Source organism: Pristiophorus japonicus, chromosome 22 (assembly GCF_044704955.1).
Source record: "Pristiophorus japonicus isolate sPriJap1 chromosome 22, sPriJap1.hap1, whole genome shotgun sequence".
Taxonomy (NCBI): Eukaryota; Metazoa; Chordata; class Chondrichthyes; family Pristiophoridae; genus Pristiophorus; species Pristiophorus japonicus.
Genome location: NC_091998.1, coordinates 61,332,600 through 61,359,817, shown reverse-complemented (window position 1 = coordinate 61,359,817; position 27,218 = coordinate 61,332,600). Strand labels below are relative to the sequence as shown.

At 47.5% G+C, this 27,218-nt stretch overlaps 1 protein-coding gene and 1 long non-coding RNA gene across 2 annotated transcripts; both read left to right on the top strand.

The window, feature by feature from the left end:
• Positions 1 to 1,587: 1,587 nt before the first annotated feature.
• Positions 1,588 to 12,049, top strand: LOC139234787 (uncharacterized). The gene is made up of 3 exons (XR_011588346.1): positions 1,588 to 1,678; positions 10,048 to 10,134; positions 11,405 to 12,049. It is a non-coding gene; the product is annotated as an uncharacterized lncRNA (long non-coding RNA).
• Positions 10,139 to 11,408, top strand: LOC139235153 (zinc finger protein 25-like; the record flags this gene model as incomplete). The annotated part of the gene is made up of 1 exon (XM_070866374.1): positions 10,139 to 11,408. A coding segment is annotated over one exon (714 nt), but the record flags the coding sequence as incomplete, so codon positions are not given.
• Positions 12,050 to 27,218: the final 15,169 nt, after the last annotated feature.

The window sequence follows — 27,218 nt, the reverse complement described above, 5'->3', positions numbered from 1 at the left end:
CAAATCCCCTGGGACTTATGCATCAACATTAGCATCCTCGACCAGGCCAACATCCCCAGCATCGAAGCACTGATCACACTTGATCAGCTCCGCTGGGCAGGCCACATAGTTTGCATGCCAGGCACGTGACTCCCAAAGCAAGCGCTCTACTTGGAACTCCTTCACGGCAAACGAGCCAACGGTGACCAGCGGAAACATTACAAGGACACCCTCAAAGCCTCCCTGATAAAGTGCAACATCTCCAGACACCTGGGAGTCCCTGGCTAAAGATCACCCTAAGTGGAGGAAGTGCATCCGGGAGGGCACTGAGCACCTCGAGTCTCATCGCCGAGAGTGTGCAGAAATCAAGCGCAGACAGCGGAAAGAGCGTGCGGAAAACAGTCCCACCCAACTCTTCCCTCAATGGCTATCTGCCCCATCTGTGACAGAGACTGTGGTTCTTGTATAGGACTGTGCAGCCACCTAAGAACTCATGTTAAGAGTGGAAGCAAGTCTTCCTCTATACCGAGGGACTACCTATGATTTATCAGTCGATCTGACATGCTCACTCTGGAAAAACAGAAAATGCTGGAAATACACAGGTCAGTCAGCTTCTGTAAAGAGAAGAATTCTGACTTTGATTTGTTAATTGTCTTAAGGAAAGAAAGACTTGCATTTAAATAGCACCTTTCACGACCACTGCATGTGCCAAAGTGCTTTACAGCCAATGCAGTATTTTTTGAACTGTAGTCACTGTTGTAATGTAGGAAACGTGGCAGCACACAACAAGCTCCCACAATCAGCAACGTGATAATGACCAGATAATGTTTTAGTGATGTTGATTGAGGGATAAATATTGGCCAAGACACCAGGGAGAACACCCCTGCTCTTCTTCAAAACAGTGCCATTACGTCCACCTGAGAGGGCAGAAGGGGCCTCGTATTAACGTCTCATCCAAAAGTCAGCACCTCTGACAGTGCAGTGCTCCCTCAGTACTGTAGTCACTGTTGTAATGTAGGAAATGTGGCAGCCAATTTGCACAAAAGCAAGCTCCCATAAACAGCAATGTGATAATGAACCAGATATTCTGTTTTTTGTTATGTTGATTGAGGGATAAATATTGGCCCCAGGACACTGGGGATAATGCCCTGCTCTTCTTCGAAATAGAGCCAAGGAATCTTTACGTCCACCTGAGAGGGCAGAAGGGGCCTCGGTTTAACGTCTCATCTGAAAGACAGCACCTCTGACAGTGCAGTGCTCTCTCAGTACTGTACCTCCGACAGTGCAGCACTTCCTCAGAAACTGGAGTGTCGGCCTAGATTTTGTGCTCAAGTCTCTGGAGTGGGACTTGAACCCACAACATTCTGACTCAGAGGCGAGGGTCACACTTCTCGCTTTTTGGATGCGGACTGAGCTGCTGGGTGTTCCTAGTATTCTCTGCTTTTATTTAACATATGTAGCATTTCCAGTCCCCCCCCCCCCCTTAAATTATATTGGCGAGCGCGGCGTCAATGGCGGCGCGGCCTTCCCATAGTTCGCAGCGAGTCAGAAAGTCCCCTATCGATCGCGGGGCAATCGGCGCAGGCGCCCGACAGCGGAGCGGCGTCCCCGGACGACCGGACGCCATTCGGGGCGAGAGCAGCAATTTTGCTGACCGGCGAAGATTGAGCGGAGGTGCAAACGCTGCATTGCAATAGCGGTAAGAGATTGGGGTGGGGGAGGAGTGACTGGGAGGGGACAACGCGGCCCCCAGGGGGTCACCCCCAATCCCGGGACCCGCCCGCTGCAGCCTTGCCCTGAACAAACTTTCACCCGCGAGGTCCGCGCCTTTATCCCGACCTCGCTGAGCTAAGCTGGGTCCTAGTGCCCGCCCACGACCTTAGCCTCCGTCTCCCGCTGAGTGAGTCAGAAATAAATAGTTGCATTTCTATAGCGCCTTTCACGACCACTGGACCTCCCAAAGCGCTTTACAGCCAATCAAGTCCATTTTGAAGTGTAGTCGCTATTGTAATGTGGGAAAACGCGGCAGACAATATGTGCACAGCAAGCTCCCACAAACACCACTGAAGTAATGACCAGATAACCCGCTTTTTTTGGTTATGTTGATTTAAGAGATAAACATTAATCAGGACACCGAGGGTAACTCCCCTGCTCTTCTTCGAAATGTCTCACCGACTGCAGATCACTTAGTATCAGGGAGCGAGATGGGTTAATTTGAGGATTAAAGTTCTGTGCCGTGACTCTTTCATGGGGAAAAAAAGTGGGAAAAAAAAGGACCTGTTGGAAGTATTCAATTGGAAACACTTGAGACATCATGAACGACAACACTTTTGTTTGAAGCCAGCAGGCCATTTCTTGTGGCAATGCTCACTTTTACAGTAATGGGAGCTTTATGTAAAGCATGATTCTGCCCTGAACTGAAACATAGAAACATAGAAAATAGGAGCAGTAGTAGGCCACTCGGCCCTTCGAGCCTGCACCGCCATTCAATATGATCATGGCTGATCCGCTTTTTCAACACCATATTCCCGCTTTTTCCCCATACCCCTTGAAGCCTTTTGTGTCTAGAAATCTATCTATCTCCCTCTTAAATATATTCAGTGACTTGGCCTCCACAGCCTTCTGTGGTAGAGAATTCCACAGGTTCACCACCCTCTGAGTGAAATAATTTCTCCTTATCTCGGTCCTAAATTTCCTACCCCGTATCCTGAGACTGTGACCCCTTGTTCCAGACTTCCCAGCCAGGGGAAACATCCTCCCTGCATCCAGTTTATTCAACCCAGTCAGAATTTTATACATTTCAATGAGATCCCCTCTCATTCTTCGATACTCTAGTGAATACAGGCCAAGTCGACCCAATCTGTCCTCATACGACAGTACTGCCATCCCAGGAATCAGTCTGGTGAACCTTCACTGCACTCCCTCTATGGCAAATATATCCTTTCTTAGGTAAGGAGTGATCAGGAAGGACAATGGAATCTTGGCCTTTATTGCAAAGGGGATGAAGTATAAAAGCAGGGAAGTCTTGCTACAGTTGTACAGGGATTTGGTGAGGCCACACCTGGAATATTGCGTGCAGTTTTGGTTTCCATATTTACAAAATATGGACTTGATGGCTTGCATCCAAGGGTCTTAAGAGAAGGGATAGTGGATGCATTGGTTGTAATTTACCAAAATTCCTTGGATTCTGGGGCGGTCCCAATAGATTGGAAAACTGCAAATGTAATGCCCTTATTTAAAAAAGGAGGCAGACAAAAAGCATGAAACTATAAACAAATTAGCCTAACATCTGTGGTTGGGAAGATGTTGGAGTCCATTATTAAAGAAGCAGTAGCAGGACATTTGGAAAAGCAAAATTCGGTCAGGCAGATTCAGCATGGATTTATGAAGGGGAAGTCATGTTTGACAAATTTGCTAGAATTCTTTGAGGATATAACGGTCAGGGCGGATAAAGGGGAACCAGTGGATGTGATGTATTTAGACTTCCAGAAGCCATTTGACAAGGTGCCACATAAAAGGTTACTGCACAAGATTAAAGTTCACAGGGTTGGGGGTAATATATTAGCATGGATAGAGGATTGGCTAATGAACAGAAAACAGAGAGTAGGGATAAATGGTTCATTCTCGGGTTGGCAACCAGTGGGGTGTCGCAGAGATCAGTGCTGGGGCTCCAACTATTTACAATCTATATTAACGACTTGGAGGAAGGGATTGAGTGTAACATAGCCAAATTTGCTGACGATACAAAGATGGGAGGAAAAGCAATGTGTGAGGAGGACACAAAAATCTAAAAAGGACCTAGACAGGCTAAGTGAGTGGGCAAAAATTTGGCAGATGGAGTATAATATTGGAAAGTGTGAGTTCATGCACTTTGGCAGGAAAAGTCAAAGAGCACGTTATTATTTAAATGGAGAAATATTGCAAAGTGCTGCAGTACAGCGGGACCTGGGGGTACTTGTGCATGAAACACAAAAGGATAGTATGCAGGTACAGCAAGTGATCAAGAAGGCCAATGGAATCTTGGTCTTTATTGCAAAGGGGATGGAGTATAAAAGCAGGGAAGTCTTGCTACAGTTATACAGGGTATTGGTGAGGCCACACCTGGAATACTGCGTGCAGTTTTAGTTACCATATTTACAAAAGGATGTACTTGCTTTGGAGGCAGTTCAGAGAAGGCTCACAAGGTTGATTCCTTCCTGAGATGAGGGAGTTGACTTGAGAGGAAAGGTTGAGTAAGATGGATCTCTACTCATTGTAGTTCAGAAGAATGAGTGGTGACCTTATCGTAACGTATAAGATTATGAGGGGGCTTGACAAGGTGGATCCACTGGTAGGGGAGAGTAGATCGAGAGGGCATAATCTTAGAATAAGGGGCTGCCCATTTAAAACTGAGATGAGGAGAAATTTGATCTCTGAGGGTTGTAGATCTGTGGAATTCGCTGCCTCAGAGAGCTGTGGAAGCTGGGACATTGAATAAATTTAAGACAGAAATAGACAGTTTCTTAAATGATAAGGGGATAAGGGGTCATGGGAACGGGCAGGGAAGTGGACCTGAGTCCATGATCGGATCAGCCATGATTGTAATAAATGACGGAGCAGGCTCGAGGGTCTGTATGGCCTACTCCTGCTCTTATTTCTTATGTTCTTATGAGACCAAAACTGCACACAATACTTCAGGTGCGGTCTCACCAAGGCCCTGTATAACTATAGTAAGACATCCTTGCTCTTCTACTAAAATTCTCTTGCAATGAAGGCCAACATACCATTTGCCTTCCTAACTGCTTGCTGCATCTGCATGTTTGCTTTCAATGACTGGCTATGTTTGAACTCACCTGCCCCTTTAAACAGCCCAAGGGCAATTGTAACTTCGTTGCTATTGGTGAAAGAAGTCTATAGATTGGCAGATACTAGTAAATTTCATGCTTCAAGGCAAAAGAAACCAACGTGAAATGATTTACTTTCAAAAATACTTTTCCTGCAATGTGGGCTTCGCTGGGAAGGCCAGCATTTATTGCCCATTCCTAATTGCCCATGAGGAGGTGGTGGTGAGCCGCCTTCTTGAACCGCTGCAGTCCGTGTGGTGAAGGTGCTTCCATAGTGCTGTTAGAGAGGGAGTTCCAGGATTTTGGCCCAGTGACAATGAACCGATATATTTCCAAGTCAAGATGGTGTGTGACTTGGATGCGAACATGGAGGCTGATGGTGTTCCCATATGCCTGCTGCCCTTGTCCTTCTAGGTGGTAGAGGTCGCGGGTTTGGGAGGTGCTGTTGAAGAAGTCTTGGCGAGTTGCATCTTGTAGATGGTACACACTGCAGCCATGTTGTGCCAGTGGTAGAAGGAGTGAATGTTTAAGGTGGTGGACGGGGTACCAATTAAGTGGGCTACTTTGTCCTGGATGGTGTTGAGCCTTTTGAGTGTTGTTGGAGCTGCACTCATCCAGGGAAGTGGAAAGTATTCCATCACACTCCTGACTTAAAAACACAGAAAATAGGTGCAGGAGTAGGCCATTCGGCCCCTCGAGCCTGCACCACCATTCAATATGATCATGGCTGATCATGCAACTTCAGTATCACATTCCTGCTTTCTTTCCATACCCCTTGATCCCTTTAGCCGTAAGGGCCATATCTAACTCCCTTTTGAATATATCTAACGAACTGGCCTCAACAACTTTCTGTGGTAGAGAATGCCACAGGTTCACAATTCTGAGTGAAGAAGTTTCTCCTCATCTCGGTCCTAAATGGCTTACCCCTTATCCTTAGACTATGACCCCTGGTTCTGGACTTACCCAACGTTGGGAACATTCTTTCTGCATCTAACCTGTCCAATCCCGTCAGAAGTTTATATGTTTCTATAAGATCCCCTCTCATTCTTCTAAATTCCAGTGAATATAAGCCTAGTCGATCCAGTCTTTCTTCATATGTCAGTCCTGTCATTCCAGGAATCAGTCTGGTGAACGTTCGCTGCACTCCCTCAATAGCAAGAATGTCCTTCCTCAGATTAGGAGACCAAAACTGTACACAATATTCAAGGTGTGGCCTCACCAAGGCCCTGTACAACTGCAGTAAGACCTCCCTGCTCCTATACTCAAATCCTCTCGCTATGAAGGCCAATATGTCATTTGCCTTCTTCACCGCCTGCTGTACCTGCATGGCAACTTTCAATGACTGATGTACCATGGCACCCAGGTCTCGTTGCACCTCCCCTTTTCCTAATCTGTCACCATTCAGATAATATTCTGCCTTCCTGTTTCTGCCCCTAAAGTGGATAGCCTCACATTTATCTACATTATACTGCATCTGCCATGCATTTGCCCACTCACCTAACCTGTCCAAGTCACCCTGCAGCCTCTTAGCATCCTCCTCACAGCTCACACCGCCACCCAGCTTAGTATCATCTGCAAACCTGGAGATATTACATTCAATTCCTTCGTCCAAATCATTAATGTATATTGTAAATAGCTGGGGTCCCAGCACTGAACCTTGCGGTACCCCACTAGTCACTGCCTGCCATTCTGAAACGGACCTGTTTATTCCTACTGTTTACTTTCTGTCTGCCAACCAGTTCTCTATCCACGTCAATATATTACCCCCAATACCATGTGCTTTAATTTTGCACACTAATCTCTTTTGTGTGGGACCTTGTCAAAAGCCTTTTGAAAGTCCAAATACACCACATCCACTGGTTCTCCCTTGTCCACTCTACTCGTTACATCCTCAAAAAATTCTAGAAGATTTGTCAAGCATGATTTCCCTTTCATAAATCCATGCTGAATTGGACCGATCCTGTCACTGTTTTCCAAATGCACTGCTATTACATCTTTAATAATTGATTCCAACATTTTCCCCACTACCGAAGTCAGGCTAACTGGTCTATAATTACGTTTTCTCTCTTCCTCATTTTTTAAAAAGTAGGGTTACGTTAGCTATTCTCCAGTCCATAAGAACTGATCCAGAGTCGATAGACTGTTGGAAAATGACCACCAATGCATCCACTATTTCTAGGGCCACTTCCTTAAGTACTCTGGGATGCAGACTATCAGGCCCCGGGGATTTATCGGCCTTCATACCCATCAATTTCCATCAAGACTTGTGCCTTGGAGATGGTGGAAAGGCTTTGGGAGTCAGGAGGTGAGGCACTCGCCACAGAATACCCAGCCTCTGACCTGCTCTTGTTGCCACAGTATTTATGTGGCTGGTCCAGTTAAGTTTCTGGTCAATGGTGACCCCCAGGATGTTGATGGTGGAGGATTCGGTGATGGTAATTCCGTTGAATGTCAAGGGGCGGTGGTTAGACTCTTTCTTGTTGGAGATGGTCATTGCCTGGCACTTGTGTGGCACGAATGTTACTTGCCACTTATCAGCCCAAGCCTGAATGTTGTCCAGGTCTTGCTGCATGCAGGCATGGACTGCTTAATTATCTGAGGAGTTGCGAATGGAACCGAACACTGCAATCATCAGCGACCATCCCACTTCTGACCTTATGATGGAAGTCATTGATGAAGCAGCTGAAGATGGTTGGGCCCAGGACACTGCCCTGAGGAACTCCTGCAGCAATATCCTGGGGCTGAGATGATTGACCTCCAACAACCGCAACCATTATCCTTTGTGCTCGGTATCACTCCAGCCAGTGGAGAGTTTTCCCCTTGACCCCCATTGACTTAGGGCTCCTTGATGCCACATTCGGTCAAATGCTGCCTTGATGTCAAGGGCAGTCACTCTCTCCGCACCTCTGGAATTCAGATCTTTTGTCCATGTTTGGACCAAGGCTGTAATGAGGTCTGGAGCCGAGTGGTCCTGGTGGAACTCAAAATGTGCATCGTTGAGCAGGTTATTTGTAATTGCCGCTGGATAATACTGTCGAAGACACCTTTCATCACTTTGCTGATGATTGAGAGTAGACTGATGGGGTGTGAAGGGTTAATAGCGTTAGTGTGAAATTGCTGTGCTTTAGAAAATGTACTATACGACAGAATGAGATAAGCAATTGTGAAAAGGTCTACACAACAAGTTTTTTCCCCGTCTTTGTCCGGCTTACTTCCTTATCTACGGCCAGTGTCTGGTGTGATTGGTTTCTTTCTTGCTCAGCGTCAGACCAATCATACCAGACTCTGGCCGAAGATAAGGAAGTAAGCCAGATATAGAAGCAGTGACATGTGACCTTTGTGGTTTACGACTTTAAATACTCATTTTATCTAACCCCAAATTGAGTTGTTGCCTGGTTAAGGGATCTACATACAACTCCCCTGGTACCTTGTATTAATAAACTGTGTGTGTTTTCAACTCTCTAACGTAGTCTCGGAGTAGATTTATTTCTACCTCGGGGGTTTTCCCCCAACAGGGTGGTACTTACTAGATTGGATTTGTCCTACTTTTTGTGGACAGGACGTACCTGGGCAGTTTTCAACATCCACTACATGCCAGTTTAGTGGCTATACTGGAGCAGCTTGGTTGGTTCTACAGCACTTTTGACCGGTTAACCTGTGGTAGTTGCTGTCGAACCCCCTATAATCAGAGCCATAATTATGTAACTGGTGGAGTAGACTGGGGTTTCTGCATAGATGACATGGGCGGAAAGGATTGAAGCATGGCTGAATATGAGACAGCCAGCACAGATTTGTTAAAGGCAAATCATGTCTGACTAACCTGATTGAGTTCTTTGATGAAGTAACAGGGAGGGTTGATTAAGGTAATGCAGTAGATGTTGTATATATGGACTTTCAAAAGGCATTTGATAATGTACCACATAACAGACTTGTATTGGATATCGAAGCACATGATATTAAAAACACATTTGTAACTTGGATATGTAATTGGCTAAGGGATAGGAGGCAGAGGGTAATGGTGAGAGGATGTTTTTCTGACTGGTTCCATTCTTATCTATCCACTCATAGCCAGAGAATCACCTGCAATGGCTTCTTTTTCCACTCCTGCACCGTTAGTTCTGGAGTCCTCCAAGGATCTATCCTTGGCCCCCTCCTGTTTCTCATCTACATGCTGCACATCAACGACAGATTCCGAAACACAACGTCCGGTTCTACATGTACGCTGACGACACCCAGTCTACCTCACTTCCATGGTCTCTGATTTGTCAGACTGCTTGTCCGACATCCAGTGGATGAGCAGAAATTTCCTGCAACTAAATATTGGGAAGACCGAAGCAGTTGTCTTCAGTCCCCGCCATTCCCCAGCCACCGACTCTATCCCTCTCCCTGGCAACTATCTGAGGCTCAACCAGACCTTTCGCAACCTTGGTGTCATATTTGACCCCGACATGAGCTTCCGACCACATATCCACCACACACCACCTATTTCTACCTCTAACATCGCCCGTCTCTGCCCCTGCCTCTGCTCATCTGCTGCTAAATCCCTAAATCCATGCCTTTATTAAATCTAGACTTGACTATTCCAATGCTCCAAATACACAAAGTGCTGGAAATACTCAGCAATTCAGGCAGTACCTGTGGAGAGAGACAGAGTTAATGTTTCAGATCTTTCATCACAACTGGAAACAATTAGAGATTTAACAGAACTTAAGCAAGTACAGAGGCAAGGAAACGGAAGGGGGGGTGGTGAAGGAAGGTCTGTGATAGGGTGGAAGGATGGAGAGATTAAATGACAAAAGGGATGATGGTGCGAGGGAAAAGGAGAGGGCAAGTAAAGAAACAGAAGCTGGGTCTGGGGGAGATGTAAATGGCAACTGCAGAATTATAACCATACTTGCTGTCTGAAAAAACGGAGCAGTGGTTATGATCTGAAATTATTGAACTCGATGTTGAGTGTAAAGTGCCTACTCGAAAGATGAGGTCCTGTTCCTTGAGCTTCCGTTGAGCTCCATTGGCACAGTGTAGGGGAGGCCGAGGGCAGAGAGGCCAGAATTGAGAGTGGGGCATTAAATTAAAATGGCAAACGACTGCTAGCTCGGGGTCGCGAATGGAAGTGCCCCGCAAAGCGATCGCCCAAATCTGCGTTCGTTTGCTCTCCCCGATGCAGAGGAGACCCGCGGTGGTGAGACAAGATGAGTTACTAAACAAGTGCGAGTGGTTGAAATCTCACTTTTATTTATTTTAGGTCTTTTGAGACCCCCCAATTGTCGACCTTGGAAATGGAGCTCGCCGCTGAATCAGTGCAAGGAGCAGAGGGGCCCGAAAGCGCTGGGTACATTGGCCAAGCGCCTGCCTTTCAGGGGCGCAGTCGCTATCGCTGCTCCCTGTGTGGGAAGGGTTTCCACATCCCCTCCCGCCTGGAGGTGCACCTGCGTGTGCACAGTGGGGAGAGGCCCTTTGAGTGTTCCGCTTGCAAGAAGGGCTTCCGCACAGGCGACCACCTGGCGCAGCACCAGCGGATCCACAGCGGGGAGAAACCATTTGAATGCGCCGAGTGCGGAAAGCGCTTCTACACCTCGGGGCAGCTGACCATCCATCGCCGCTCTCACACCGGCGAGAAACCCTACGAGTGCTCCGTGTGCACAAAGCGCTTTTGCACCTCGGGCCAGCTGGCGGTGCACCGGCGCTTTCACACGGGCGACAAGCGCTTCGAATGCGCCGTGTGCAAGAAGCGCTTTTACACCTTCAGCCACATGGCCATGCACGGGCGGGGCCACACCGGGGAGCGGCCCTTTGAGTGCGCCGTCTGCAACAAATGCTTTTACACCTCGGGCCAGCTGATCAAACACCACCGCTCGCACACCGGGGAGAGGCCGTTTCAATGCGCCGAGTGCAAGAAGCACTTCTGCACCTCCAACGGGCTGATGAAACACCAACATTTGCACAGCGGCGTAAAACCCTTCCAGTGCCCCGACTGCGGGAAAGGGTTTGTCCAGTTCACTCACCTTTCCAAACATCAGCACACTCACCTGAAGGAGGCGGCGTTCTGATCTGCTATTCCCTGGACAACATACAGCACCGCAACTATTTTGTGTAAAACTTTTAAATCAAGTGCCCCCCTCCCTCCTTATTAAAGGGGCGCTACAACCAACAAATTAACAAATAAAACTTTTTGAAACTTTAAATGGTCAAATTAAGATTTTGCTTGCCCCGGGGGTGATGATGCACACTAGACTCTCCGGAGCCCACCTCTCGCGGAAGGCCGCGAGCGAACCGGTGGACACCGCGTGCTCCATCTCCAGGGACACCCTGGCTCGGATGTAACCGTGGAAGAGAGGCAGGCAGTCGGGCTGAACGACCGCCCGCTGCACTACAGCCTGGCAATGCAGTCTCATCTCCTTCCCCCGAAAGACACAGACAGAAATGATCCCGGTTTGTTCCTGTCCAAGAACAAAATGAATTTGGGAGATATTTGATGTAAAGTGGGGAAAGGCTTGTTTACTTGGTGCAGGCAGAGGATTGTATAAAAATGCTGCGTTCCGTGCATATTTTGGGTGGTGCTCTGCCATCTAATTGACTCAAATTTCATACTCGCAAAACAGACACAAATCGGAACCGAGGAAATCGGGAGTTTACCAAGTGAGAATGAAAAGTGTATGTCACAAAGTTCAAAAACTACCAATCAAAAGTGGACAGCCAGCAACCAACACCTCAGGAGCAAGAAGTACAAGGGATGCTTAGTACTGGAAATAAGGATTCTCGCATAATACTGACATCAGCACTACTAAGGAAACAAAAACAAATGTACTTCCGTTACAGTTGCATTTTGTATGTTTGAAATGTTTCTAACAACTTTTAGTTCACTTGAGGCCTGTACCTCGGAGAAGCCTGGGACTTGAATTGATGGTGCCTCCAGAGACATCACTCTCAGCTGAATCAAGGCGCTCAGCAGGAATGCACCAACCTTGCTGCTAACAAGCTTCAGACTGCCTCCCCCGGTTGTCCAGTGATGAGCTGGACTGCGTCACGCAGCAGGATGTTTGTGTGATTGGCAGTAAGATCAGCCAATCACAGTGTGTGCCAGGACCTACTGCTTCGCACCATTTTCCCCCATCGCCCTCCAGTCCAGTGATGGGCAAGGATTAACAGTGGAAGTCTGGAAGCCATTACAAGGACTGTGAATGACTGATTTATTTGTGTTAAACCATCATAAAATATGAACTGAATGGATTTTATCTCTAACAACTTTGACACGAAAAGCATCACAAATAAACGACGGACTTTCCATTGGTGCAATTTGTTTGTAAAATGGTCATGGCCCAGAGATATATTCTTCCCAGTCACTCCCCCCACCCCCGCCATTTAATAACATCACGGCTGATCTGATCAAATGGAGCTGAACCCAAGATCAGATCAGCCATGATCTTATTGAATGGCGGAGCAGACTCGAGGGCCAAATGGCCTACTCCTGCTCCTATTTCTTATGTTTTTGCGATCATTCCCCCCACTATCACTCACTCACTCCCCCCACCCACTGTCATTCACCTCGCCCCCACCATCACACCCCCGTCATTACCCCCACTCCCACTGTCACTCCTCCATCCCAGTCACTCACCCCCCTACCTGCAGTCACTCCCAACATCACTCTCCCCACCCACTGACTCCAGTCACTCCCCCACCACAGTCACTCCCCCACCACAGTCACTCCTCCTCCCCCAGTCACCCCTCCCCCAGTCACTTCCCCACCCCCTACCTCCAGTCACTCCTCCCACTCTGCTGCCACTCCCACCACTTCCACTGTTTCTATAGCGCCTTTCACAACCCAACCACTGCACAGCCAATGAAATACATTTGAACCATTGTAATGTAGGGAACATGGCGGCCAATTTGTGCACATCAAGCTCCCACAAACAACAATGAGAGAATGATCAGATAATATGTATTTTTGAGTGATTTAGTTTAGTGTAAAAGGGGCACATAATTAACATTTATTTATCCAACATTTATTTGATATAAAATGGCTAATGCCAGAAATGTTAACACCCTCACAGAGCACAGGATGCACTACAATACCCTCACTCACCAGAGACGGCGCTCCAATCCCTCAATCAGCGGGAGGTGGCGATGCAATATCCTCATTCACCGGGAGGTGGTGCTGCAATGCCCCCTCTCGCCAAAGGCCGCATTGGCGCGGCGCTGCAATACAGACTCTAACCGGAGGCAGCGCTGCAACGCCACGCACTCACCGGAGGTGGAGCTGCAATGCCCTTACTCACCGGTGGCGGTGCTGCAATACCCTCGCTAAACGGACGCGGCCCAACAATACCCTCACTAACCGGAGGCGGTGCTGTAATACCCTCACTCACCGAGAAGTGGTGCTGCAATACTCTAATTCACCGGTGGTGGCTCCGCAGCACCCTCATGACCACAAGAGGCGCTCCAATACACTCACTCACTGGAGGCGGCGCTACAATGCCCTCACTCACCAGAGGTGGCGCTGCAATACCCTCACCCACCTGGAGGTGGCACTGCAATACCTTCACTCCCCGGAGGAGGTGCTTCAAAACCCTCATTAACCGGAGGTGGCGCTGTAACACCCTCACTCACTAATTGCGGCTCTGCAACACCCTCAGTCCACAAGAGGCGCGCCAATACCCTCACTCACCGGAGATGGCGCTGCAGTACCTTCTCCAACCGGGAGGTGGTGCTGCAATACCCCCATTCACCGGAGGTGGCGCTGCAACACTCCCACTGCCCGCAGGAAGCGCTGCAATACATTCACTCACCGGGAGGTGGTGCTGCAACACTCCTCACTAATCGGAGGCGGCGCTGCAATACCCTCACTCACCGTGAGGTGGCACTACAATGCCCTCACTCACCGGAAGAGGCGCTCACGGCAACACACTCGTTCCAGGTACTGGCATCTATTAGACTACATCGTCGTCTGAGCAAGGGACCGCAAGGACGTCCGCATCACCCGCGCCATGACAGGAGCTGATGACTGATTGCTGGACTGACTGAGTCCACTGCAACACTCCCTCTCAGCAGAGGAGGCACTGCAGCACCCTCACTCACCGAAGGAGAAGCTGCAATGCCCTCAGTCACTGGGAGGTGATGTTGCAATATCCTCAGTCACCGGGAGGCGGTGCTGCAATACCCTCAGTCACTGGGAGGTGATGTTGCAGTACTCTCAGTCACCGGGAGGCGGTGCTGCAATACCCTCAGTCACTGGGAGGTGATGTTGCAATACCCTCAGTCACCGGGAGGCGGTGCTGCAATACCCTCAGTCACTGGGAGGTGATGTTGCAGTACTCTCAGTCACCGGGAGGCGGTGCTGCAATACCCTCAGTCACCGGGAGGCGGTGCTGCAATACCCTCAGTCACCGGGAGGCGGTGCTGCAATACCCTCAGTCACCGGGAGGCGGTGCTGCAATACCCTCATGCTGGCACTGGTTCTGCACTGGGCAGTGCTCGGGTTTTGCTCCAGCTGCTCTCTGAGGTTCCCAGTACAGGGCCTGTTTGGAAGCACAGCTTTCGGCTACTGCTGGTTTGCACGGTGAGGCGCTGATCCAGCCAGCCGCCCGGGACTCGATCCCTCCGCTCGCTCAACCCTGGTGCCGCCAGAGCTCTTTTTAATCGTCTACCCACAATACAATAGCACCAATATGTGCACATGCGTACCAGCTAGTTGACAGAAATTGGTGATGACGCATGTGCAACTGGCTGTAAATGCTGCCTGTGGCTTGGTGGTTGGAGCCCCAATAACAATTGGCACAATAACTTGCATTGATATAGAATCATAGAAACATAGAAAATAAGTGCAGGAGTAGGCCATTCGGCCCTTTGAGCCTGCAACGCCATTCAATAAGATCATGGCTGATCATTCCTTTAGTACCCCTTTCCTGCTTTCCCTCCATACCCCTTGATCCCCTTAACCGTAAGGGCCATATCTAACTCCCTCTTGAATATATCCAATGAACTGGCATCAACAACTCTCTGCGGCAGGGAATTCCACAGGTTAACAACTCTCTGAGTGAAGAAGTTTCTCCTCATCTCAGTCCTAAATAGCCTACCCCTTATCCTAAGACTGTGTCCCCTGGTTCTGGACTTCCCCAACATCGGGAACATTCTTCCCGCATCTAACTTGTCCAGTCCCGTCAGAATCTTATATGTTTCTATGAGATCCCCTCTCATCCTTCTAAACTCCAGTGAATAAAGGCCCAGTTGATTCAGTCTCTCCTCAAATGACAGCCCAGCCATCCCTGGAATCAGTCTGGTGAACCTTCACTGCACTCCCTCAATAGCAAGAATGTCCTTCCTCAGACTAGGAGACCAAAACTGAACACAATATTCCAGGTGAGGCCTCACTTAACTGCATTAAGACCTCCCTGCTCCTATGTTCAAATCCCCTAGCTATGAAGGCCAACATACCATTTGCTTTCTTTATCACCTGCTGTACCTGCGTGCCCACATGGTATACCACAGCAGGAGGCCATTCAGCCCATCATGCCTGTGTCAGCTCTTTGGTAGAGCTATACAATTAGTCCCACTCCCCTATGATATCTTAGCCATTATTGCAAGGGGGTTGCAGTATAAGAGTAAGGAAGTCTTACTGCAATTTTACAAGGTTTTGGTGAGACCACACTTGGAATATTGTGCACAGTTTTGGTCTCCGTACCTAAGGAAGAATATACTTGCCTAAGAGGGGGTGAAATGAAAATTTATTAGATTGATCCCTGGAATGAGAAGCTTGTCCTATGAGGAGAGATTGAGTAGGTTGGGCCTATGTTCTCTGGAGTGTAGAAGAATTGAAATGTATAAAATTCTTAGTGAGCTTGACAGGTTGACGCTGCAAGACTGGAGAGTGTAGAACTAGTCTCAGGATAATGGGTCGCCCCATTAAGGACTGAGATGAGGAGGAATTTCTTCACTTGGAGGGTTGTGAATCTTTGGAATTCTCTACCCCAAAAGGCTGTGGCTATTCAATTGTTGAGTATATTCAAGGGTGAGATTGATAGATTTTTGAACACTAACTGAGCAAAGGTATCTGAGCATAGGGCGGAAAAGTGGAGTCGAGCTAGAAAAAGAAAGACTTGCATTTATATAGCGCCTTTCACAACCACTGGATGTCCCAAAGCGCTTTACAGCCAATGAAGTACTTTTTTAATTTGAAGTGTAGTCACTGTTGTAATGTAGGAAATGCAGTAGCCAATTTGTCCACAACAAGCTCCCACAAACAACAATGTGATAATGACCAGATAATCTGTTTTTTAATGATGGTGTTTGAGGGATAAATATTAGCCGGGACACCGGGGATAACTCTTCAAAATACATGTAATACCATGGGATCTTTTACGTCCACCTGAGAGAGCCTCGGTTTAATGACTCAGCACCTTCAACAGTGCAGCACACCCTCAACACTGTACTAGAGCCTCAGCCTAGATTTCTGGGCACAAGTTTCTGGAGTGGGACTTGAACCCACAACCTTATGACTCAGAAAGTGAGGGTGCTACCAATAGTGGAGCAGGCTCAAGGGGCCAAGTAATTTTTTTTCCTTCAACTATTTATACAATTCCTTTTTGAAAGTTACTATTAAATCTGCTTACATCGCCCTTTCAGGCAGTGCATTCAAGATCATAACAACTCGCCGCTTAAAAAAATAGTTCCTCATATTGTCTCTGGCTCTTTTGCCAATCACCTTAACTCTGTGTACCCTGGTTATCAACACTTCTGCCACACAGTTTCTCCTTATTTACTCTATCAGAACTGTTTGTGATTTTGAATATCTCTATCAAATCTCTTCTTTACCTTCTCTGCCCGAAGGAGTACAACTCTAGCTTCTCCAGACACTCCCATGGACTTCAATTTAGTTAACATGTCTATTGTGATTCAGTATAAATCAAAGGACACCATTTTGACACTGTATCGGTTGCTAGTTAGCCTCCCTGATAAAGTGCAACATCCCCACCGACACCTGGGAGTCCCTGGCCAAAGACCGTCCTAAGTGGAGGAAATGCATCCGGGAGGGCGCTGAGCACCTTGATTCTCATCGTCGAGAGCATGCAGAAATCAAGCGCAGGCAGCGGAAAGAGCGTGCGGCAAACCAGTCCCACCCTCCCTTACCTTCAACCACTGTCTGTCCCACCTGTGACAGGGTCTGTGGCTCTCGTATTAGACTGTTCAGCCACTTGAGGATTCATTCTAAGAGTGGAAGCAAGTCTTCCTCGATTCCGAGGGACTGTCTATGATGATGTGTTAGAATGCATCTACAGTGCTGTGCTCAATTTTAATCCCCCCCAAATGATGGCTGATATAATAGCCTTGGTAAAGGTCCAGTGCAGAGCTACAAGAATGATTCCTAGCTTAAAGAACCTCAGTTACTCAGAATTGCTCAAGGACCTTGGTCTATTTACTGTAGGGCAGTGTACACTTGGAGGTAACCTGATAGAAGTCTAAGGTCCCTATTGATAAATTGCTCCAGTTTAATGGATTGGGGAGGAGCAGGTGACATTAGTGTAAACTATGCAAGAGTAGGAATAGACTGGATATTAGGCAGCACTTTTATTCTCGGAGAATTCTGAGTCTGAAATACATTGCCAGCTGGAATGGTGGGCACTGACTCTCTGTACGTCTTCAAGAGGGAGCTGGACTGGTTCTTGGCTGGGGCAGAAATCACATCATATAGAAGGTAAGTGCCTTTATAGGTAACACGTGGCCCATGTGGTCTCCTGCACTGGTTTTGCTCACCTGAGGGGAGCAGAGACGAATTTTGCAGCGTATTTTTTCCCTTATTGGTGCTGTTTTTTTCTGACATTGTGCCTCTCCAGGAGATTACATGTCTGCGAGGGTGGGTGTTGTGGGGGGGGGGGGCAGCACGGGGGATGTAAGGGGGAAGTGTTTAACCATACTGATCCAGCTATCATGGTGCAGACAGGCTCTATGGACCAGCTGGTCTTTCCCAGCCCTTCATTTTAAGATGTTCATATGAAACATTGATTCATTTTAAAAAATTCATTCTCGGGATGTGGTCATTGTTGGCAAGGCCAGCATTTATTGCCCATCCCTAATTGCCCTTGAACCGCTGCAGTCCTTGTGGTGAAGGGGCTCCCACAGTGCTGTCAGGGCAGAGTTCCAGGATTTTGACCCAGCGACGATGAAGGAATGGCCGATATATTTTCAAGTCAGGATGGCGTGCGACTTAGAGGGGAACTTGTTGGTGATGGTGTTCCCATGCATCTGTTATTCTTGTCCTTGTAGATAGTAGAGGTCACGGGATTGGGAGATGCTATCAAAGATGCAGTACGTCTTATAGATGGTACACACTGCAGCCACAGGTGCGCCGGTGGAGGAGGGAATGAGTGTTTAATGTGGCAGAGGACGGGGTAACAAGCAAGTGGGCTGCTTTGTCCTGGAGGCTGTCAAGCTCCTTGAATGTTGTTGGAGCTGCACTCATCCAGGCAAGTGCCTTGTAGATGGTGGAAAGTGTTACACTTGTAATAAATGGCGAGACTGAGTACTGTGTGTAATGAGCAAGTATGACCTTAGCTCCTTTATTAAGGTTCCAGAGTGCAGGTACCTCGTGGGTGGGCTGCTTATATACTGTGCTCCCAAGGGATGCTGGGATCCCTTGGGACTGCAACAGGTGGGCCCTCTGGTGTTCAGGTGTAATGCAAGTTACAAAGGGTTAAATACATAACATCACTCCCCCGTGAAGTCAACAGTGCACTTATTTACAAGGTGAGATGATCTGGGGCTTTGCGCTCCCTTGTCGATCGTCTCGGTACAAATGCGGGTGTGGATGGATTGGTCAGTTCTTCACTGGGCTGCTGGGCAGCTGGCCTTGCCGGGCTGCTGGGGATGGTGAGTTCGGTTTCGTGGTCAACTATGATGCCAGTTGCCACTTGCGTGTGTGTTGGAAGGTGAAAGTTGGTGTTGTCCTCTTCGGGTTGTTCGTAGCTGTTGGTGAACCGCAATTTGATTTGGTCCAAATGTTTTCTGTGCGTTTGTCCATTGGTCAGTTTGACCTGAAACACCCTACTCCCCTCTTTGGCTGTGACCATGCCAGTGAGCCATTTGGGACCATGTCCATAATTGAGCACAAACACAAGATCATTGATCTCAATATTGCGTGACAAATTTGCGCGGTCATGGTACATACTTTATTGATGCCGCTTGCCCTCCACGTGATCATGGAGATCAGGATGGACAAGAGAGAGCCTTGTTTTAAGTGCCCTTTTCATGAGCAGCTCAGCTGGGGGAATCCTGATGAGTGAGTGGGGTCTGGTGTGGTATTAATGTGGCTGCTCCAGTTAAGTTTCTGATCAATGGTGTCCCCTAGGATGTTGATGGTGGGGGATTCAGCGACGGTAATATAATTGGATGTCAAGGAGTTACACTCTTACTTGTTGGAGATAGTCATTGCCTGGCACTTGCGTGGTGCAAATGTTACTTAGCACTTATCATCATCAAAAAAATCATAGCCAGTCCCTCGCAACGAGGATGACTTGTTTCCACGCCAAAAAAGGATGAGTTCACAGATGTTTCAATGAAGGACCCGAACTACATCCTCAAGGGTGGAAGATGACTGTGCTTGGATTTTTTTAACGTGTGGTGACTGTCACCACACGGGCTTGACAGAGCTAGGTCTTGGTCCAGTGGCAAGGGTTAACCAAGACGACTGGAGACCAGCTCTGCTGCACGGACCTAGTGCATACACATATCACAGTGTGGGCTGGCCCGTGCTGCACCTGGGCCCCTGACCCCGATCACATCCCTCTGCAATCTCTCGCCGCTCCTTCGCCCCGACCTCGCCGCTCCTGCTGTACCTGCCCATGTGCCAATCACTGACTTGGACCTTGTCGACATCATTCTTCGCTGCCATCACCCTCCTGCACCAGCTCGCGCTGCTCCCTGGAGTAGTGTGCCTCCATGCTGCTCCTTTTATGGCCCCGACCTGGTGTTCTCACACAGGAGGGGGCCTCTGTGCTGCCCAAGCCTGAATGGCATCCATGCATATATGGACTGCTTTATTTTCTGATGATGTTGTAGATTTACAACTTGTGACTGATGTTAGCAAGGTTGCATTCTGGCCAGCAGTGTGTTCTGCCCTGTGGAGGTAATCTTGCTCTTTTTCCTACTCTACTGGTTCCTGCTGTCTGGAATTCTCTCCTGTAACTCTTCCACCTATCTATCCCCCTTTACAATCCCTCAAAACCCTGTTTGTTGACCAAGATTTTGAGCACTCTTCAGAATTTCTTCACTCCTGGCACAGTGTTAACTTTCCATGTGCCTCTGGGAGATACTTTGTCACACTTTTAATGTTAAAAACACTTTAATGTATGGCACCAATGGAGTTAGACACTGTTTTATGATGAGCTGCTTTGGAGGCAGTTTAGAGAAGGTTCACTAGGTTGATTCCGGAGATGAGGGGGTTGACTTATGAGGAAAGATTGAGGAGGTTGGGCTGATACTCATTGGAATTCAGAAGAATGAGAGGTGATCTTATCAAAACGTATAAGATTTTGAGGGGGCTTGACAAGGTGGATGCAGAGAGGATGTTTCTACTGATCGGGGAGACTAGAAGTAGAGGGCATGATCTTAGAATAAGGGGCCGCCCATTTAAAATAGAGATGAGGAGAAATTTCTTCTCTCAGAGGGGTGTAAATCTGTGGAATTCGCTGCCTCGGAGAGCTGTGGAAGCTGGGACATTGAATAAATTTAACAGAGAAATAGACAGTTTCTTAATTGATAAGGGGTTATGGGGAGCGGGCAGGGAAGTGGAGCTGAGTCCATGATCAGATCAGCCATCATCTTATTGAATGGCGGAGCAGGCTCGAGGGGCCGTATGGCCTACTCCTGCTCCAATTTCTTATGTTCTTATAGAAACATAGAAACATAGATATTGATATGTTAGCACCGCCATCCCGTGAATTAGTCTGGTGAACCTTCACTGCACTCCCTCAATAGTTCTTATTCTTATGTTCTTCAGTGCAGCTTTGCTGTGATACAACTTGCACATTTCCTGGCTGTTTTGCTCCAGCTCGCGATAAACACACTGGCATCTCCGAATGGGAAGGCAGTGAGTAAAAGGCGCATGTTGCAGCCACTGAGTGTGCAGCGTGTTACAGTGAATCTCCCTGTAAAAAAAGAAGCAGGTTGCTTTGCAGCTGCTGGTGTATGCAGGAGGGAGATGGATAGCTGCAGCACTGGGGCGTACTGAGTCTTAAAAATCTTTCTCCTAAATGAATCTAACAAGCTCATTGTACATTGTGACTGGTTCGCAGAAGGAAGGGTGAGAGAGTCATGAATGAAGACTGTGTAACTGAAGACTGCCCAGGGCAAACTCCACAGGCATCAACCTTCGACAAGTCCCCCGGCTTTTTCTGCCACCACGGGGGTTCAGGTCAGAGAAAGACTGTGCAAGTGCACCCTGTGTGGGAAGGGCTTCTCTCAGTCCTGGTCCTCAGTGCATCAACTAATCCGCACTGGAGAGAAACGATTCAAATGCTGCTGTGATATATTCTTCACGACATCACAACACACAGATGGCTCCAATGCATCATGTGACTTTTATTGTATTTGCTGCAGCTGGTGCATTACCACAGTAGTCCACCAGGTGGAGCTCTCTATTATAGCTGGGACTGTGCAAAGAGTTTTAGTGACTCCTGGTCTCTCTCACTGCACTAACGTGTTCATTCAGGCCAGAAGCCTTTCAAATGTTCCCAGAGTGCAAAAGCTTTCAGTAACTCTTCACACTTTTCAGTGCATTCACACAGGAGCCAGACCGTACAGGTGTTCGGACTGCGGGAAGGCCCTTCGATCGGTCTTCACAGCTTTCGTGCCAGCAACTGGTTCATACAGGGGAGAAGCCTTATAAGTGTTCTGAATGTGGACAGCCCTTCACCCAGTCCTCGTCGCTCACAATTCACCAGCACAATCAGAGAGAAGGCTTTCAAGTGTCCTGTGTTTGAAAAGGCCTTTATCGAGCCCTTCGCACCTTCTCCGTCACCAGCGAGTTCACACAGGGGTAAAGCATTTTAAGTGCAGTGATTGCAAGAAGGCTTTCATTAATTCATCATCTCTCACGGTGCATCAGCGCATTCACAGAGGGCAGAAAAAGTTCAGACTGTCAAAAGACCTTTATACAATCCTGGCATCTTTTGTGCCATCAGAGACACAGACGGTTCCTCCCAAGTGACTGAGGTCTGAAAATATCTCTGATTCACCCCCCTCCCCCCCGGCTCTCTTTAAGGCACAGATCTTTTCTGGCACATAGTTCCACATCAGTCACACTCCTCCACCTCACCCAAGTGACCATTCTTCATGAGTGAAGCTGCAGAATATTCAGTGATCGAACGGATCCTCACCCAACCACTCAACATGCCCTTAAATAATGTATCCAGCAAGCAGGCAGTGAATAACAGCTAAAATCCTGGGCTGATTTCGCCTTCCATGACCCACAATGCTCCGAGGCCCTCTGGTGTCTGGGCCCAGATTACTGGTTGGGCTGGCTAGGCCTATCTGCAGTTCAGGAAGAATCTGCTAACTTATCAATCATTGGGTTTTGTCAGTGTGTTGAGGCAAGGACATGACATTGGAACTACCCGGACTGTGAAGATGCGTCTGCCCGAACTCTGTGAAGGGACTTCATCTTGTTTACAACTGAATTAACGCTGAGTGACCTGTAATAGGGGATAGCTTTACTTGTCTTTGCATAATGAAAAAAAATGAGCAAGTAATAGAATCATAGAAATTTACAGCATGGAAGGAGGCCATTTCGGCCCATCATGTCCGCGCCGGCCGACAAAGAGCTACCCAGCCTAATCCCACTTTCCAGCTCTTGGTCCGTAGCCCTGTAGGTTGCAGCACTTCAAGTGCACATCCAAGTACTTTTTAAATGTGGTGAGGGTTTCTGCCTCTACCACCCTTTCAGGCAGTGAGTTCCAGACCCCCGCCATCATCTGGGCTCTGGGTGAAAAAAATTCCCCTGAAATCCCCTCTAAACCTCCCCCAATTATTTTGAATCTATGCCCCCCTGGTTGTTGACTCCTCTGCTAAGGGAAATAGGTTTTTCCTATCCACTCTATCTAGGCCCCTCATAATTTTATACAACTCAATTAGGTCTCCCCTCAGTCTCCTCTGCTGCAAAGAAAACAACCCCAGCCAACAGTGGCAAATGGAAGTTAATCCAGAGAAGTGTGAGGTAATGCATTTTGGGAGGGTTAACAAGAAAAGGGAATACACATTAAATGGTAGGTTACTGAGAAGTGTAGAGGAACAAAGGGACCTTGGAGTGCATGTCCACAGATCCCTGAATGTAGCAGGCCAGGTAGATAAGGTGGTTAAGAAGGCATATGGAATGCTTGCCTTTATTAGCCGAGGCATGGAATACAAGAGCATGGAGGTTATGCCTGAACTATATAAAACACTGGTCAGGCCACAGCTGGAGTACTGCATGCAGTTCTGGTCACAGCATTACAGGAAGGACGTGATTGCAGTGGAGAGGGTACAGAGGAGATTTACGAGGATGTTGCCAGGAGTGGAGAATCTAAGCTATGAGGACAGATTAGATAGGCTGGATTTGTTTTCATTGGAACGGGGGAGGCTGAGGGGAGACCTCATTGAGGTGTATAAAATGATGAGGGGCCTAGATATAATGGATAGAAAGGGCCTATTTCCCTTAGCAGAGGGGTCAACAATCAGGGGTCATAAAGTTAAAGAAATCGGTAGATGGTTTAGAAGGGATTTGAGGGAAAATTTCTTCAAACAGAGGGTTGTGGGGATCTGGTAGTGGCAGAAACTCTCATCATATTTAAAAAGTACTTGGATGTGCACCTGAAGTGCCGTAACCTGCAGGGCTACGGACCTAGAGCTGGAAAGTGGGATTAAGCCGGATAGCCTCTTGTTGGCCGGCATGGACATGATGGGCCGAAATGGCCTCCTTCCGTGCTGTAAACTTCTATGATTCTATGATACTAATTCATTGTAGCAATCAGATGAGAGAATTCTCTCAGAGCTGCCTAAATGGCTGAGCTAGTTAGCTGAACCATCAGATCAAGAAGCTCTTGGTTGGTAATCCACTTTGGGGTTTGCAGTAAACGGGGTTCCTCGGTCACAGTAGAGGCATGCGGCAGAATCGGCAATCCTGCTACTCGAATCAAGCAGGCCAGCACTCCAGGGAGATGGTGGTGGTTTGACCTCAGGGAGATGGTGGTGATTTGACCCCAGGGAGATGGTGGTTTGATCCCAGGGAGATGGTGGTTTGACCTCAGGGAGATGGTGGTGATTTGACCCCAGGGAGATGGTGGTTTGACCCCAGGGAGATGGTGGTGGTTTGACCCCAGGGAGATGGTGGTGGTTTGACCCCAGGGAGATGGTGGTTTGACCTCAGGGAGATGGTGGTTTGACCCCAGGAAGATGATGGTTTGACCCCAGGGAGATGGTGGTTTGACCCCAGGGAGATGGTGGTGGTTTGACCCCAGGGAGATGATGGTTTGACCTCAGGGAGATGGTGGTGATTTTTAAAAATTCGTTCATAGGATGTGGGCGTCGCTGGCAAGGCCGGCATTTATTGCCCATCCCTTATTACCTTGAGAGGTGGTGGTGAGCCGTCACCTTGAACCGCTGCAGTCCGTGTGGTGAAGGTGCTCCCACAGTGCTGTTAGGGAGGGAGTTCCAGGATTTGGACCCGGCGACGATGAAGGAACGGCCGATATATTTCCAAGTTTGGAAAATTGAGGGGTGATCTGATCGGGGTGTTTAAGATGATAAAAGGATTCACAAGGATGCGGGAACGGTAGCCTAGTGGTTAAAATACTGGACCAGTAATCTAGAAGTCTGGATGAATGAAGGAGTTCGGATCCCACCATGGCAGCTGGGGAATTTAAATTCAATTAATTAAATAAATCTGGAATAAAAAAACTAGCATCGGTAATGGTGAAACCATGGTAACTACAAAACTACTGGATTGTCGTAACAACACATCTGGTTCACTAATGTCCTTTAGGAAATCTGCCGTCCTTACTTACTCGGTCTGGCCTATATGTGACTCCAGACGCTCACCACCACCTTCTCAAGGGCAATTGTGGATAGAACATAAATGCTGGCCTTGCCAGTGGCACCCATGTCCAATGAATTAAAAAAAAATAGTGTCGATACAATTTCCTCTGGTGTGGGGAAGCCAGAGCAAGGGGACATAATCTTAAAATTCGAGCTCGGCTGTTCAGGAGTGAAATCAGGTAGCAGCACTTCGTCACACAAACAGTAATCGGCAACTCCCAAAAAGCTGGGGAAAAAAAGATGCTTTCAAACTGAGATCAATAGATTATTGGGTCGAATCATAACGGGTGATTAATGCGCAAACTGACCAGCATATTCAGGGGATGAAGAACGGGTGATTAATGCGCAAACTGACCAGCATATTCAGGGGATGAAGAACTATGCTGTGAGCTCTCAATCTCCAGAACCATGCTGTTCGATTCACGTTGCATAAGTACCTTTTCTTTTTTTTTTTTTCTTTTCTTAAAAAATAAACATTTAAATCAAGTGCCCCCCAATCTGGGGGACACTCCAAACATTTTTCAAGGCCCTTTTTCTCCTTTTTTTGTTTTTTTTTTGGGCACTAAAATCATACATTTTACGAGTGCCCCCTATAAAAGGGGAGGGCGACACTAAAACCAGCAATTAAAACAAATTAAACTTTAAAGCATATAAAATCAAATTAAGCATAAGTACCTTTTAACGGTGTGAAAATTGTTAATGCAATGCCAATTAATCCCTCGGGCCTTGAAAAGGAACAATTTAAACTGTTCAACCTCATTCCTGCACGTCGTAATTTCTTGTTAGAGATTTAAAATTCTTTAACATTTCAATTTTTTTCTCACTTTTCATTCCTGGCTCTAGCTCTCTTAATCCAATCTTTCTTTCCCTCTCTTTATTTTTCTTTCTGCGCCTAATTTGACTCTAATTCACCCGATTTCCTGCTCCGTCGTTTCTCTGTTTCTTTTTCTCAATCCTTAAATCTCATTGGCAAAGGAGATAGACTGTGGGTCCCGTCGTTCACTGAGGTCCCAGTTGCCCTCACCGCCCCATTATAAGCTCGCACTTGCAGAAAGTTATGGTGCAGAAGATTTTCGAGCTGAAGTGTGAGGAAAAAGTCTAACTAACGGTGCTCACCATGAGCTGCCCTGCTCAGGCAAGGTCCAGCCCATTGTTGGGTAAGGGTGTCAGGTTTTTGGAGCAAAGGTGGGTAAATGGCGTTGCGGCACAGATCAGCCATCATCGAAAAGAATGGCAGAGCAGACACGAGAGGCTGAATTTCCTCCTCCTGTTCCCTAGTTCAAACATTTTTCACTCTTTCAGTAAAGACGTTCATCCCCAAATCTCCCTTTAATTTAATGTTCACTAATTTCCATCCACATCCTTTGACGTAATACTCTGGGTTTATTTAGCTGTGCTATTTATTATTTCACGTGCATTCTCTATCCCAGAGAGCTGTGGAGGCTGGGTCATTGAATATATTTAAGGTGGAGATAGACAGATCTTTGAATGATAGGGGAATCAAGGGTCATGAGGAGTGGGAGGAATGGAGAATTTTAGCTATGAGGAAAGATTGAAAAGAAAGCTTGGGCCTATATGCATTAGAGTTTAGAAGAATGAGAGGTGACTTATTGAAACATATAAGGGGGCTTAGGGGGCTTGACAGGGTAGATGCAGAGAGGATTTATCCCCTCATGGGGGGATCTTGAACTAGGGGGCATAATTTCAGAATAAGGGGTCAACCATTTAAACGGAAATGAGGAGGAATTTCTTCTCTGAGGGTCATGACTCTTTGGAATTCTCTACCCCAGAGAGCTGTGGTCGCTAGGTCATTGAATATATTTAAGGTGGAGATAGACAGATCTTTGAAAGATGAGGGAGTCAAGGGTTATGGGGAGCGGGCAGGGAAGTGGAGTTGAGGCCAAGATCAGATCAGCCATGATCTTATTGATTAGCGGAGCAGGCTCGAAGGGCCAAATGGCCTACTCCTGCTCCTATTTCTTATGTTCTTATGTATTAATGAGGTTTGCCCATCCCTTCTTCTCCAGACTCCACAGCAGAAGCTTCGCACTCTGAAGCCTCACCAATGTATCATGGCCATGCATTGAACACAGTTCTCCAAGTGTGATCTTCATATACCCTTTGCATAATTCTAAAGGAACACGCACGTCTACAAAGATACACAGCGTGAAACGGTTGGTAATCTCTGGGTGCACATCGTTCTGTCTTATTCCAGAGAGAGAGAATTCAAGCTGAGCCCAGTGAGAGATCTGGGCTGAATCCGGGAATCCAAACCTCAGTCAAAGATTAGCATCAACCTTTGGGAATATTTCCAGATTAGAATGTTGCATAAAACCTAAAGTTTTCGGTATGGATAAT